This window comes from Triturus cristatus, chromosome 4_2 (genome assembly GCF_964204655.1).
Source record: "Triturus cristatus chromosome 4_2, aTriCri1.1, whole genome shotgun sequence".
NCBI classification, from domain to species: Eukaryota; Metazoa; Chordata; class Amphibia; order Caudata; family Salamandridae; genus Triturus; species Triturus cristatus.
Genome location: NC_140586.1, coordinates 400847241 through 400864476, shown reverse-complemented (window position 1 = coordinate 400864476; position 17236 = coordinate 400847241). Strand labels below are relative to the sequence as shown.

Here is a 17236-nt window from a genome sequence, read left to right as displayed (position 1 = left end):
GTTTTAAGCAAGTCTATGTGCATTTCCAGGCAGCAAGTCAGCTGGGACATTTCTGGGAGGGAGCCTCTGGAGCGTGAAATGCCCCTGTATCTCAGAACAGGAGGTTAGCTGGCTGACCCTTGGAGTCACTTCAGCCTAGGATGAATGGTACAGTTCCAATCTTCAGAGTAGCAGAGCAGCAGAGTGGCAGGCCTTCTGGTAGCAAAGCAGCACAGCATTTCTTCTTCTGTAGTATCCACAGGTATGTACTGAAGAGGTGGTTTTTGAGGTCCAAAATGTATACCTAGTGCATTCTTTGAAGTGGGAGAAGCCTCTAGAGGATTCCCTTTGAAGTGCTCAGGTTTCCTGCCTCACCCTCCTCTGACTCCAAACTAAATACAGGAGGTATGCAATCCTTTGTGTGCAGGCAGTATACAGCCTATTCAGGTGTAAGTAGGGCTGTGTTCAGCTCCGCCCTCCCATCTTGCCAGCGATGGCCCATTAAGGCACACCTAAGAGATCTCTATTGTGTGTAGCCATCAAGGAGGAATATATAAAGCCTGACTGTCAGCTACACCCAGACATGTGACTTAGAGACAAGCTGCAGGCACTAAATGGCTAATACCCGAAAATTATAATTTTGTAAAAGTGCCATTTTCAAAATTGTAATTTAAAATCCAGCTTTACCATAATAATGAGTTTTTCATTACAATTCCAAAGACACCAAACATAAACTGGTATCTGTTCCCATTTGGAAGTTATCACTTTATAAATGTAGTAATGTAACCACAATGTTATCCTATGGGAGAAGCAGGCCTGGCAGTAGTGGAAAAATGAATGCAAGAGTTTTTCACTACCAGGACATGTAAAACTTAAATTACTTCTTAAATACAAATGCACCGTGTCCTGTGGGCTGTTTAGGGCCTACCCTAGGTGTGAATTATATATAAATTAAAAAGGCAGGTTTGAGCCTGGCAAATGGTTTATTTTGCCAGGTTGAATAGCAGTTCAAAAAACTGCACACACATCCTTCAATGACAGGCCTGAGACATATTTTCTAGGCTATTTAAGTGGGTGGCACCACAAGTGCTGCAGGCCCACTAGTAGCATTTAGTTTGCAAGCCTTGGGTAAATGTATTACTACTTTTCTATTGACTTACAGCTAAATTAAGCATGCCAATTGGGTATAAGATAATGTTCCCATGTTTTGAGGAGTGAGCACACACACTTTAGCAATGTTCAGCAGTGGTATAGTGCACAGAGTCCTAAGACCAACTGAAATGAGATCCAGAAAATATGGGAGAGTAAAGCAAAAGGTATGAGATAGGGGTTGGGTGATAAATTACTCTCCACCGTGGAATTGGCGGGGTTTTGGCTACTTCCCGTTATATATGTAACACAGATTCCGGCCAAATTCCACCAAATGCTTTTTTCTCGCACACAGCTGGCCAACGGCAAGTTGGCTAGCGCGAGCATGATTTGCCATCCCCTGGCGCAATTTCCAGTCACAAGGAGGGCACTCAGTGAGATTTCCCAAACATGGGTGATCGCTATAGCTCACAGTCAGAAAGCAGCTACTCGAATAGAAAATCTATTCAGGCAGCAGCAAAATCAACTACAGAAGAAGTGACCTCTGGCATGTAACGTGGTGCTGTGTGTGCTGATTTTTCAGTATGGAATGAGATCCCAGCCGAAGCAGAGCAACGTTCCTAATTCCGCTCATTCGAGAAACTCCACAGAATCTCACTGAGTTTTCATGGAACTCTGCGAGTTCCATCTACCCTAGTTTGGGGGAAGGCCACCCTAAGGTTGACAGGTCTAACAAGGGGGCTTTGTAGAAGATTGAGCTGCTTTTGAAGATAGTGTTGGGTGGAAGCAAATGGTGTTCCATCAGGCTGGGACTAACAATCTCCTTGAAAGTGGCACCGGATATTAATTTGGAATTATTTAAACGACAAAAGAATGTGCATACCTTTTGAAGACTTATATTGTGGAATTACATCCCTAGAAGGGTCAGGCATGTTTGGCACTCAACGGAAGTATTGAAGTGGTTCATATATTCCTCTTCCAAGCCATTGTTTTTACCGGGCACCTGTAGAGATTCTAGTTTCAGGTGCACAAATTGACACAATTTTTGCAAATTTTTTTCTGGAAAATCTACTGAAAACCTCCCTGAGGACATTTTATCATCCTCTTCTGAGTGTTTACATTTATTTTCTGGATTATCTTGGCACATGATAAACTTCCTTCTGCCAAAATGAGCTCTTTTATTGTTCAATGCCCACTACATCATGGACTACCTACTTTTTGATAAAAAGCAAATGGGCCTGTAAGCATCTAGCAAGCATTAAAAGCACAAATACTCATTACAGACCAAATACAGTGGTTTTAAAATATTATTTAAAAAGATACAGAAGACACTCTCTACTATTCTTCACGCCTGGGTAAAGTCAATGATGCTGCCTAGGAAATTGTTAAAATGCAAAAGACTTTACGAACAGCTCTGGACAGGACTTTTATTTGACCGGGCATTTCCCCAGTGGATTGGGACTCTTCCAGGACAGTTTAAAAGTGAAAGCCCAGGGCCCTGATGTCTTGGTCAATTTCCCCTGCTCTCAGAGGTTAATTTCAGCAGGCACTGAGAGTCTTTAGAAGAAAGAAACAGAGGTAGGGAAGGTGAAGGTAGAGAGAGGGAGAACAAGAGACATGTTGATCGATCAGTTTGAAAATCAACAACATACTTCAAGAATAGATGTCTTTCTTCTTCTGTTGGTAGGCAAATCACTTCTTCCACCAGGGATTATTCCCCTCCATTACATATTAACCAAGTATGTGTCTGCTTTTTTCCCTTTCCTAAAATTACTATAGGAAAGTCCCTTAACACCTACTCTCCTTAAATCATGCAATTTTGCATCTTCTTATTAGAGAATAGATTTTATCACAGTGGAAGATCCATCCCAGGAAAGGAGCATTAAAACCGCCTTTGCCAATCAACCCATGGGTCTTATATTGATGGTAACTGTCATACCCAATAGTATATCTTTGGATTAAGAAGTGTCCACCTTCCCTTCCGTAAAGAGCCGCACGTTTTTCCCAACTCATGTTTGGTAATTTGGAGGCAAAGAACCACAGTTACACCCAGGGTCTGGCCCGGGGAGGGAACTAGAGGCGTTAGGGCACTAGAGAACGGTCAGCCTCCAACCAAAGCTATGAACCACAGAAAGGAAGTCCCTAGTTGTGTCTTAAGAGATGCCCAGTTTAGTGGGGGCAAATCACAAAAATTGACGGACTGGCATCACACACCACCAGGTGTCATGCTTCATCGTCTGCCAGTCCTCGCCCTCTAAATACCGCGTTTGATAGAGGGCGGGCATACACCTGAAGACAGGGATGCACTTCTAGACTAAGTGGGGGCCCAAACAAAAAAAGGAGTGAGTGAATTTAAAAACCATCATAGTATACCTGAACAATTTTTATTCTATGGGGTTACTATGTGGGATTAAAATATATAAGTGCGGTGAGTGGGGACCTTATCATCCCGTCGCCGCTGTGAATCAGTGATTGTTAATAGGGGGTCAACATGTTTCTGCCTGTATTGTCCACTGGGGTACGTGGCATTCGTCAGGACCTTAAATATTGGGCTCCAATCTTACCACTGGGGTAACATCAGTATGTCCATCGTCCTTCGGTTTGTTTATTTCAGAGTCTCCAAAGAAGGCCCTGAGTCTGATTTTCCGAAAAAAATGTGCCATTTCGGTATGTAGGGTAAATGGATCATTTTGGGGAGTGGGTACAAAGCCTAAACCTTTCTGTAGTACTGATTGTTCAGGTCCTGATAGTTGGTAATTACTCAGGTTCACTATGTTCGTGTCTGTTTGCTCGTTGAGGCTGTGGTGCCTTTGCAGAAACAATGGAGAGGACCAAGAGTACACTGGGAGGAAACCGCGGAAGACCAACTAGGCGCAGTAACAAGGATCAGGGGCAATAAGAAATAAATCTACCTTTTGCCCACCTATACAATCCATTCCATGCCAGGTTCTGGCTTTTGAACAGGCAGTATTGGCAGAAATTGAAAAGATCGATTTTCACAATCTAAAAGGCTTCCAAAACCTAACCCGGGAAGAAAAATCCGCGATGTCAAATCTCAAAACCAACAGAGACATCACGATTAAACCAGCGGATAAAGGTGGGGCCACAGTGATCCTGGACACAAACGCATACGATCAAGAGTGCCTGAGACTATTAGCCGATGCAACCAGCTATGAGGTTTATCAGACGGACCCTACTGGACGCCTAATGACCAAAATAAAGTCCATCGTGGTAGAAGCCACCGCCAACAACTGGATTACACAACATGAAGCAGACTTCCTCATTAATGAGAACCCTAGAATGCCCAGGTTCTATACCCTGTCGAAGATACATAAAAACAGGGTCCCACCACCAGGAAGACCCATAGTCTCAGGGATCGGTTCCATATTAGAACCCCTATCCCAGTTCTGTGACTGGTTCCTGAGACCTATTGTCCAAAATTCAAGAACCTACCTACGGGACACCAAGGATGTTCTCTGTCTCCTACGTGACATGCCTATCAATCATATGGAAGACACCCTGGTCACCATGGATATTGAAGCGCTATACACCAGTATACCACAGGAGCGCACTTTACAAGTGGTAGAGCAAATAATTCTAAACCAAGATTGGAACTATGTCACACCACAACACTTCATAATGGAATGCGCAGAACTGGCACTATGTGAGAACTTTTTTGAATTCAAGGACGTGATCTACCACCAGATCAAAGGTACTTCAATGGGGAGCACATTCGCTCCCAGTCTGGCATGCCTCTACGTACACCAATTTGAGGAGGACCATATCTTTAAGGAAACCAACCCCTACCTTGATCAAATCAAAATGTGGAAGAGGTACATCGACGACGTTCTGATCGTCTGGAGGGGTACCAATGAAGAAGCACAATCATTCGTGGAATGGGTAAACAGCATTGATCCACATTTGAGATTCACACATACCATCGACAAAGAAAGAGCAATATTCCTGGACCTTGAAATCAACCTATCTTCAGAAGGCCTACGCACAAGAGTTCACAACAAAGCAACCGACAAAAACAGCCTTCTGCTTTTTGAAAGCTTCCATCCCAAAGCCCTAAGACAAAACCTCCCGGTAGGGCAATTTCTGCGCATCCGCAGAAATTTTTCAGAAATTTTAGACTTTCATGAACAAGCAGACACCCTGGAAATGAAACTCAGAGCAAGAAATTACCCCAAAAAATTGGTCAAGAATGCCAAAAAAAGAGCTCGAAACAACAACCGGGCAGCTCTTTTAGAAAATAAGCCAAAGGAGCCGGCGAACCGGATGGTGTGTGTCACCACCTTTACCCCAGCGTCCAACAAAATTCAGAACATTATTCAAAAGAAATGGCGCATATTAAACACCAGCGACAAAGTCTGGACCCAACCCCTATTTGCGTACAAACGCAGTAGGAACATCAAGGATGAACTAGTCCATACAAAACCACCAGCCGCTACAGATGACAACCAACTGACACTATGGGGCCACCAACGACCAACTGGACATTACCCCTGTGGCGATTGCGTATCATGCCAATTCACGGCCACCACAAAAGAAGTGGACATAGGTACTGAGCGGCCATGGACTCAGAAGAACTTCTCTAACTGCAACACAGAAAATGTAGTGTACCTACTCAAATGCCCTTGCCAACTCATGTATGTTGGCATGACTACTAGGCGTGTAAAGATCAGAATTAGTGAGCACCGGAGCACTATCAGAAGGAAGAAAGATAACACCAAATTAACAAAACACTTCCTTGAGAAAGAACACTCTGATAAAGATCTAAGATGGACGGTACTGGAAGTAGTACAGAAGCGCAATGGCTGCCTCTCACATGTCTTACATGTTAGAGAACAGCGTTGGGTGTTTCGCCTTGGGACATGGAAAAACGGATTGAACGATGATATCCCATGGCTACAAATGAAGTAACTTCCCTTAGCGCTCACTAAAACATACACTTTAACAGTACCCATTATAAAGACAAAAACACAAACAATAGACACAGTAATACATGTGAATAGAGCTACACGCAGTTTCCCTTACTCCCTAAAACTAGAATCATCTTGATCAGCAATCATGCGGTAGCTGTAAAATCAACTTGTGCACTAATTGTAGGTTTAACCACACCGCCACCCTGACTGTAAACAATCTGGGTTTGTTTTCTCTTCCTTTCTTCTGTGTAAATGCTCGTAACTGCTCCCGTCATGAAATAATACTCATGAGCAGGGCACATGTTCCCCATATTTCTATATAACTTGTCTACACACGTTAAATATCTCCAGAAACTATGGCAGGCGCTCTCATTGGACCACAGCTGGTCCCGCCCCACCCCAGGCAATCATCTGAGTTAATGACGGGACACAGGAAGCGGCGTGTCATAGAGCAGCGCCATGTGCTGACACACCCCAACGAGGGTCAGGCAACAAACAGGCAACGTGCAGTCCTTTCTGCATGCTTCGCTCAGGACACAGGAAATGCAGCATCATCACTGTGCGCCACGCTCACCTGAAACCCATATCGCATGCCACGACCCCACCCAACAGTATAAAAGCTTGCTGCGCACTACACTTAATGTCACCGGGGAGGAGGCTGGACGCATGCAGCACTAGGTTTTCTAGCGGGGAGTACGCCTTGAACTGTAAGTCGTTGTTCTGATTTCTTCTTCCAACAGGTTGAAACTATAGTAGACCAAGCACGCCCTGACAGTTGTTTCTGCTAACTAATTCACTATCTTTGATTTACCTTCCTAACCAGTCTGGTTTTTAACCCTTTTGTCTTCATCCTTTATCGTCTCCCACCAGAATGTGGCCACAAGGATTTCCCCCCTACCCCTCCCATGGAGCAAATAGGTTTTTCCAATAGGGTAAGACTTCTATATTTGTTTCACATGAATGTCAGAGTGAACACAGATGCCTGACACTCATATACATTTTTCACCTTTTCACTTTAGGAGAGAGCAGTAAGTATGGAGCGTGACTGTGACACATCAAGGTCTACCGAATGACAACCATTTTGAGTATTTTATGTTTGTCTCACCCCCTCTCTCTTACAGGTTTCTCTAAACAGGTGGCAGCTGGCTATAGGCCTACGCCCCCAGTGGTAAGATTGGAGCCCAATATTTAAGGTCCTGACGAATGCCACGTACCCCAGTGGACAATACAGGCAGAAACATGTTGACCCCCTATTAACAATCACTGATTCACAGCGGCGACGGGATGATAAGGTCCCCACTCACCGCACTTATATATTTTAATCCCACATAGTAACCCCATAGAATAAAAATTGTTCAGGTATACTATGATGGTTTTTAAATTCACTCACTCCTTTTTTTGTTTGGGCCCCCACTTAGTCTAGAAGTGCATCCCTGTCTTCAGGTGTATGCCCGCCCTCTATCAAACGCGGTTTTTAGAGGGCGAGGACTGGCAGATGATGAAGCATGACACCTGGTGGTGTGTGATGCCAGTCCGTCAATTTTTGTGATTTGCCCCCACTAAACTGGGCATCTCTTAAGACACAACTAGGGACGGTCCTGTCTGTGGTTCATGGTAATTTGGAGGCCCCAACAGGCTTAAAGGTTTCTGTTATCCCAGGTTTGGAATAGTCAACTATAGGGATCGGCCATCCGAGAGAAAGCAGCCAATAGATTAAGAAGGGAAAACAACCGATATTTCAAGAATGATCATAACAGCCTGCCCTTTGATCCAGAATTATATGTTGTTCAGAGGTCTTTTAAGGGCAAAATGGAGAATAACATATGCATGGGGTTTTATCGCACTATGGGGCATATTAACAAGGAACAGGGAACATTAACGCTAAGGGCGCTTAGCGTTAATTTTGTTAACACCCGCTATCGCTGGATAATATCGCCTGGTTATCGCGTTATTAACAACGCTAACTGCCTAGGCGATAAAAAATCCAGCGATAGCGGCATTTTGGGAGGTTATCGCTGGTAATGCAGCGATAAAACTACAAGGATAGGGATATCGTTGTTGATAGCCCATGGTGGATTTAGCCATGTAATCCACCTCCCATTGGATTACATGGCTAAGTATGAAAATTAGCAGACGTAAAAAAGCAGTGTTAACCGTGGTTAGCGCTGCTTTTTTTGTCTCTAACAGGGTTGGCGTGAAGCTTGATAATAGGAGAAATGTCGCTTAGCGACATTTCTCCTATTATTTTGCTCTGAAACTCCCACTTTGCATCTCATTAGAGATGCAAAGGGAAGCGTAGTGAAAAAGGGTGCTAACATGCGATTTTGCATGTTAGCACCCTGTTGTTGATAGGGCGATATTTTTATCTCCGCTTCTTTGGCTTTTAAAGCCAAAAAAGCGGAGATAAAGCCCTTGTTAATATGCCCCATGATTACTACAAATTTACTCCATTACCAACCTCTTTTGCTCCCTCAAATTCCTCCTAGGTAAAATCGGGGATATTCGTGGTGGTGGGGGAAGTTGGAGGGGGGCACGAGATGCAGTATCGCAGCACGTATTGCAATTCTTATTCAAACGCAAAAAGCGACAGTGTGTGTGCCATTTAGCTCGCTCGTGTGATATATCTCGCCAACTAACGAAAAAAACTTAGAGAAACAGAACCCGGCAGTTCCGTACCTCCCACCAGATGCTGCCTGTTCCAGAGTCACAGTATGCACTGACAAATGTGATGTCGAAAGAAATTACAATACACTTTGCTTGCATTACCACTCCATGACGTACTGTCATTCTTACCTCAGTCAGATCTCACACTTGGACTGTGACGGTTTATATTGCGTGCCCTAACCAACACTCTTCAGAATTGCAGACAACATCGTACGTCCCTTAAAATGTATGTAATATCTATAAAATGAAGTGCTTCTTTTCATGCGTCTGCTGCTCGGTGGACTGTGTACAATAATACACACTTTATATGTAAATCGAAATCCTCAGAGAGCTATCTAGCTGTAATATCTTCATTATAGTAGTCATTTCGCTCGCCCTATTTTGCAAGTTGTTCAAAAAATGTATTTTTCACTCAAAACGTGTTGGATGTCAGCGTGAAGCCTTTTAATACTTTTTGGGATATGGAAGGTGAACATGACTGCGATTTCACACGGCAGTTATTTTTGTCATTCTGATAATGTATGTCTGCTTTTACAGGATATTGTCACAAACGTCTCTCCAAGAATTATTCGAGGATGGACTTCAGGCCCTATATACGGACCGGGACAGGGTTCCTTTTTAAACATTGAACTGATTAGCGAAAAGACAACTGCTTACTGGTGCCAGAGTGTCGCCGAGCTGAAGGCTGACTTTCCAAACAATGTAAGTAAATGGCCATTTCTATATTTTTAATTTAAAAAACTTCCAAGTTGCGTCATGCACACTGCAATCTTCTTTTCGTGCACTGATATAGGCTGATTTACATATACTCAACTGTAATCTCCTGACTGCTCAAATCTGCTCATCATATGCTCAAAAAATAGCCAAATGATTTATTGTAAACGAAAATTTAAGACGAATCAGATGTTTAAGAAAAAAAATAGACATTATAAAAAAACATACAGAAAGGGAAGTGCAAGAGCATGTGATAAACCACAGACCACAAAAGTTTAAATATGATTATTGGAGGGCTCTGCCGGGGTGATCTGCAACCGATAAAGACTTTTCTGACAGAGCTTGGAAAGCAAGACACGAAGGTGCAGGCATTCATTTAAAACATATTTAAATAATTGCACAGCAAATACAATCGATAAGACCAAAATGAATTTAACGACATGAATGTGCTTATTTTATTGTCTTTATCTACAATGTTTCATCTTAACGATAACTGCAAGTGTGGGCTTACTCCTTCGTTCTTCATATGTTTCACCTCTCTTTTGCCTTCTGTTTTTTTAATGTATGTGGTAATCACAATCTCACTCTGTTTTGTTACCCCATTTACGTCATAGTTTTCTAATCTTAGCTATCTCTCTCTTTGAGACCATGATAATAGACTCTTGAGCCCTGTTGAGCAAATACTAATTGGGGAAAAGTCGTTTACTTAAGAGCGAAGTGGAAGGTTGACCAAACAAAATGTATAATTGTCTTCATATGGGTGTTTATAAATCGAGAAAAGTGTAAGGGGATGTCACAGTAGGACATAAGCAAATACAATTTTATTTGAAATGCAGCACCCGTCACTGAAGAGAATTGCTTTCACCAAGCAAAGAAAGGGCTCTTATCACCCAGGCACAGACACTTCTGTTACTTTAACAAACACGCAAAAACGAAAGCCTGAATCGTGGCTAGAAACTCGGCTATCGCATAAGAAATTGGAACACACGCTGCACATTTATTAACCAAGTGCCAAACAAAGAAAAAGTGCACAAGTACGTGAGTCTATAATATGCAAGCAAAAACAATGCAGTAATGTCTAGCAGTGCATTGGCAAAGGGCCACCACATTTCAATATGACAAAAATACACCTTGCAACATCTGACAAGCAAATTGGAACATCAGTGCATCCCAGTATACAATGCCACGAGGTTTGCCCTAAACACAGGTCAAGTCCCTTTACAGTCTCACAGACCACAGGGAAATGTGCTCTGCAAATGACGGCCAAGGCAGAGACAGACCTATTGAATTCTATGAATATAAGATGGATCTAGAAATACTGCAAGCTTACTTTCTCGTGCACTTTGCAAAAAACATCACAGTGTAGCCTCACAACAGAAAGAGGCATTGCTACAGCTCGTATTGCACGATGCAAAAAAATAGGCAAGTGACCAAAAAGAAGACTTTATGAAATTGGAATTACAACAGTCATGTGTTTTCCTATCTGCAAAGTGCAAAAAAGTGATGTGGGCTCTCATACTGCGCCAACATTTCACCCATGTCTCTGGGCTTTGTCAAGGTGATTTGGTAGAGGGAGTTCTTCAAAACTACTCTTCTTAGAGGACATATTAAGAAACAGATTGCACACAAGAAAGTCAAGAATGAAATCTAGAACTGAAACCCGCAAGTATTCTCCCCTGAACTGGGGCTCCTGTGTTCCAGAACTGCTATGCCACTGGAGTGAATCACCAGAAATCCCTAATGTAGTTCAGAGCCATACATCTGCTGGACAATCTGATAGGTCACAGGCAAATTAAAACCCCATGTTTCATGTGAGAGATAATTATGACAGAACTCATTATTCTAATCTGACTCTTTACCTAGTTTATTCACCTTAAAAGTGGAGGATAACTCTTTTCTCCATTAAACTGATAAAAGTTTTCTTTTGCTTAAAAACTGCCAGTTTGCTTCAATGGATTTTTCTCAGTTTAGGAGTAGTAAAGTTAGGACTCCTAACTTTAGGACTCCTAAATGCCTTCTGTGAATACAGAAAGTCTTAAAGTTAGGATTATTCTCAGTTTAGGAGTAGTAAAGTTAGGACTCCTAACTTTACTACTCCTAAACTGAGAATAATCCTAACTTTAAGACTTTCTGTATTCACAGAAGGCATTTAGGAGTCCTAAAGTTAGGACTCCTAACTTCTGTGAATACCGAAATGAGTAAGTGCCTTGAATACCAAAATGAGTAAGTGCCTTCTGTGAATACCAAAATGGTAGTAAGTTTAGGATTTTGTCTTAAGTTAGTTCTGTGAATCGGGCTCTTGGTTTTGGACGTTTTACTGTGGGTGAGTCTCACAACATGCAAATCAACCACAGTAATCACATGGCAAATGGACTGCCCGTGTCTAAAATCGTGAGTGTCCACCTTTAAAGATAAGGTCATTGTGATGCAACTAGGGTAAGGGGCACTTGTCTGGTTGCACATGAATATGTACACCGTGTGCACACATATGAGGGCTGCAAATGTGAGACTACTGTTGTGTACAGCCTGGCAACTGTGTACAGGTAGATTGGTGCCAAGGGGACTCTGCAGGATTAGATATTGACCTTCAGTAGGCCTTATATTGTTCGTGTACACTAACAGGGAAAGTCAGTGTGATTTACTGTTTTGTCTGTAGTGACACTTTATTATACACATTGGGCAAACTGCCTTGGAGCACATTTTTGCTTCCCTTTGATCTACAGAGACCCATGATGTATTGAAATGGGGTGTAACCTGTGTGAGAAAATAAAATCTGCAAGTTCAAAAAAGATATCTATACAAATTATGGTTCATCCAGAATTTCATATTTCTCTGGCTTATCTCAGGACCAGAGCCTAGGCCTTTGGCCACCCTGCTGTGCCAGGTTAATTACATTTCTCTCCAGCAGCAGCAGGAACAAAGGCCTCTACACACAAACAGTGCTTCACTCAGCTCCTGAGGAGGGCAGGGGTGGAGCGCAAGGATCTGCATCAATCAATAAACCTTCACATTGTACCAGGGATGGGCCTGGCCAAGCTCACTGAACAAAGGAGGGAACCCAGACCTCTGGACCCAACACAGGAGATGACACCTCTTTGAAAATTTGGTGAGAACGGCCCTGGGAGTGATGCCATCAAGGGGTGAAGCTGATGCCCCCTCAGAAGATGTGACTAGTGACTCCTAGATGACACCATCTTGAACTGTTGCCGCTTGGTTTACAGGATCATAGACAAAGATCAGGAGGAAGACGAGGACAGGGAGCCAGGAAAACCAGCTCCCTGTGGATTGCACTCATTTGGAGGTCCGCTGACATAGCTGCTGGAGCTCACCATCAGGCGTAACATGAGCCCAGGATCGCCCAGATTGGGGCCCGTGTTATGGTAATCTGACGAGTTGTGACCTTTGACCGCTCTGACAATAGAGTGCGTGGAGTTCTGCTGCCCTTCTCCGAAATTAACCCCAGGGTGGGCCAGGGCCCGGGTGTCGATTCAGGACAAATTCTTTACTTTTTTCCCCCCAGGGATGGCATGTGCATGGGGCCCTCTCCCTAGACTCTCCCTTGAACCAGGGACCCCACTGCCTGGGCCATGCCTGCAAAGGATAGGGCCGGGATCCATCCCTTATCCCCAAATTCCAGAAATGCTGTGGGGAACACCGCTGCATCCCTGAATAGTGAAGTGCGTGCCCTGCTGCTTGTATGGGGAGTGGGTGGCCATCACCAGTCAGCAGACCCTTGCCTGTAGGAGTGGACAAGAAAGTAGAAGTTGCTGGCTAATGTGGCTGCACACGGAGGTGCTGGCCATGTAGCAGCCATCAGGCCATCAAGGGGTTGGCAACTTAGCTGCCCCCAACATTTGGGAGCCTAGGACTCCTTAACATGCATACCTTTCTCTACTTGTGGATGTCCCAGGATGGCAGGGGAACCTCCAATGTGATAAGGTAGCATGGGGGACTGTAAAAGTGCAGCAGCTTCCCCCTAACACACCTTTAAAGTAATGACCCTATGTCTGTGGGGTCATAGACTCCTGGACCTTTGAGGGTTTTTGATCAATTTTGTCCCAAGGCTGGAACTTTGGCTCCACAGCACCTTCTAAGGGTTTGTTCTGTGGCTGCATTTATTGTGTCCTGAAAATTCTTAAAGAAAAGACATATCATGCTGCACACTCTAGGGGCTAAATCTATGGTTGCTTCTTATGTGATACCCTCTAGGGGCTGTTTCTATGATTGCAATTTCATGGATGGAAGGTTTTTAAAAAGCACACAGACCCATGGTTTGCTCATTTTAAAATAATTTATTGCTATAGTAAGGTTGGCAGTAATTATTGATCAAAGCAAATATTTACAATTAACCCTAGAAAATTGCATTCATACATGATTTTTATAATTGATTAATGCATATAAGTACAAAATGATGTCTTTAACATGTGAATTGTTTATCTTGAACCTTTGACTAAGCCAATAAACGTATCTTGTATGATCGCATGAGCCTTGGGGATGGGGGTCTCAGGTGATTATGCAATGTCATCAATGGTATTTCCCATCTGCCTAATGAATATATTTTTAATTTAGTGCGTAGTATTTAGCAGTGTAGGTGTGTAATAAATGTACTTTTCCCTTTTCTAAAGAGAAAGCACGGACTGGACAATTATTTCTTGAGTGTTATCATTGCGTGCCAGCGAACAGTGATTACTAGCCCACACTACCTCCCCTGAGTAGGCCTTGGACTGCTCTGCTTTGCTACCCGAGAGAGTCCCCAGTAAGGGGAAATTGAGAACCTATTACTTGTGCAGACCACAAAACAAACTCCCTAATTTCCTACAAACGGCATTAGAATTCTAAGGGTGGGGTCTAAAATGGCTTGGGTAGGTAGATCACACGCCTTGTGCCTTATAGAATACGGTACTGGGGGATGGGCTCCCTGGGGCCTATAATTGATTGGGGAGGGGGGCTGTGCACTCCACTTAATTTAAGAACCCAATCCCAGTTGATGGGGTCCCAGGAGCCCAAAATCAGCTTGTGAATGTGGGAACCACTGGCACCCAGGCTCCCATATATTTTGTAAACAATGGCAGAGAGATTTTTTTTTTTTGCTGCTATCCCGCAGGAGTCACGTGGTTTTGCAGCAAAAATTGCAAATTTATTTTACAATTTGGTCCCAGGGGGCCCCTCCGGTTCCCCCCCCGGGCATAGGGGGGCAGGGTATCCCTACCATGCCCCCTTATATAGGCATTACCTTCGTTCAATACAAACTGATCCCCCAAAACTAGGTATAGCACCAATAACCAGTCTCCAATACGTGGACAACATTGTCCTCCTTGCCCAGACATCCATAGGCCTCCAACGATTGATTACTCAATTAGGAGAATACATCATCTCCACTCAACTCACGATTAGTCATCAAAAAACAAAAGTAATGTGCTTCTCCAAACACTGTAAAACATAGAATAAACGTAGCTTTACCTGGATCTTAGATGAGAAACCACTGTCTCGGGTAGACTCATATAGATATTTGGGGTTCCAACTTGACAGTAACTTTAATTTTAAGCAACACCTGGAACTAGGAAAAACGAAATCCAAACAGCTGCTTTTCACATTTAAAATCCTACAAAAAAAGCTCAACGGCTGCTCCACAGGTCACCTGCATAGGGTAATCGCCGCAAAATTCCTGCCCTCTATAAAATATGGATCAGAAATTCTGAATACGAAAGATGCCACAGTCTTGAATACTGCCCAATCTATTCTTTTTAAGCGTCTGTTCCTAATCCCTAGACACATCTCAGAGGCACAAATCTGACTGGAGTATAGACTAAAAAAACAGAAACCAGCCAGACCAAGGCGCATTGGCCAAATATTATTGGAGGATGAGGGCAACAGAAGACAACACCTTAGCCCATCACTGCTGGCAGGAGGTCTAGAAACAAGCCAGGCTAAACAACTCTACTTTTAAAGCTTTAAAAGAATCTCTGTCTGCATTACAGCTCGATGAGGCCTAGCTCACTATTGCTACCTACTCTGGATTCAAAACCGTAGCGAATAACACAGTCAAATGGACCTCACTACTAATGGACAAAACAGCGTTCTCAAAAAAACATCATGCATGGGCGGTGATACAATCTTATCAGACGTTGAAACCCCAGCCGTACTTGTCTGAGCATTTTTCACACCAGAAAAACATTACTTGACACTGTTGCGGCTGGGGTCATTTCCTATAAAAGACCTGACCCTGAAATAGAAGCAGGCATGGCCGACAAAAGAATGCCGCCTCTGTGGAAAAGGTGAGGAGTCTTTACTCCATTTCTTATGCATTTATCCATCCTTATTATCAAACTCAAATCATTCTTTGGGAGTCACTAAGAAAAGCACAGATAAGGACATGCAGAGCGGCAGTCATCAAATGCCTTGGAGGCTCACTGAACCAATTGTGATGTAGAGCCATTAAATTGTGGAACATTGTGGTAAAAGAACTGAACAAAAAAGAGAAATCACTAGGAAACTTTTCAATTGAACTTTTTGTGCCTTTTTCCATCTACACCTTTTACAAACTCTTGTTTTTATCGAACAAGTTGTCTATCGATAAAGGATATGACTTTGTTGTGTGTTTATCTCTAGCTTTTTTATCAATGTTTATCCAATTTAACATGTACAATGGTGGCTTGCTTCACCCTTTTTATGATTTTTTATGAAATCAAATAAAAGTATTATTGACCGGCTGACTGACATGTTGCTGGCAGCCAATCAGAGTGTTCACTTCAGTGGGAGTCTGACTTCCATAGGAGCAAATCGGTCCAAGGGAGAAAAAAACTCCCCGGGCCATTCAGAACGCTCCATTTTTTTAAATGGGGTTTGAAGGACTCTCACCTGAGGCCCTCAAACCCAACCGTCCAGACATACAAATATTTTTAAACCTTAATAGCTCAAACACTACTAAATAGATTTACACCAAATCACAAAAAGCATAGTATGTGGATCAAGATGTAGCTACTTGCCAAATTATTGCTTGCATCTCTCTTACGCCTCCTTCAAGGCACAGCAATAACAATAGTGTTGTTCTGACTCTGTGTTAGAAATTGAGTTTCTGGTTGGCTAGGGTATACACCTAAGCCAGGCTGAACCCACCACTCTAGTCAGGGTAAGGAAGTTACGCACACAAGATAACCCCTGCTCACCCCCTTGGTAGCTTGGCAGAGCAGTCAACTTATCCTAGAGGCAATGTGTAAAGTGTTTGCGCAACCCACACAGACACACCAGTGACACACTAGGCACACCACAAAAAGAGACTCCAGACAAGGCTGTATAAAAATATCCTTTGTATTACACATGAAACACATTAGACCACAATCACATAAATCATTGTGCCTGTAGGCACTTGTCATGACTTCACACAGAATCACATAAATCACTTGGCCAATCGGATCATTGTCATAACAATCCCAGCAGTGCACTACAGTAACTACTTGTAGAGTGCCCACATCATAGAAGTATCATTACTGGTAATGTAACAACACATATAAATTCGCATCAGGGCATAGCATATACAAATGACCAGCCTCACATGACCATGAGTTAGAACAACAGTAAGAGCGGCACCTGCACTCCTACGACACAGCAAGCTGTAACTGTCTTTCCCCTCGTAGGCCCCTAGGATATCTGCTTGCCTAAACCATGGAATGTGGAAATTCAGGAGGGTTCCTTCCCACTCAGGGATCTCCAATACTACTCCTCTGTCCCGATGAGGAGTGGGGGCCTCTGTCAAGGTTTCCTCTTTATGCCCCAAGAGGTGACAGGCAACTGCCCACAACATTGGGTGCAGCTGCCAATAACACGGGAGAGGGGCCTGGCCACTACATCAGGCCAATGGGGCC

The 17236-nt window shown here is 43.3% G+C and overlaps 1 protein-coding gene across 2 annotated transcripts in view; it reads left to right on the top strand.

Annotated features, from left to right (window-relative positions):
- Positions 1–17236, top strand: part of DPYD (dihydropyrimidine dehydrogenase) — a 3539101-nt gene that overhangs the window by 2361533 nt on the left and 1160332 nt on the right. For both annotated transcript variants that reach the window (XM_085601856.1, XM_085601855.1), the window contains exon 14: positions 9198–9362. In XM_085601856.1, coding sequence (XP_085457982.1) covers positions 9198–9362 — 165 coding nt within the window. The remainder of the gene's footprint in view (positions 1–9197; positions 9363–17236) is intronic.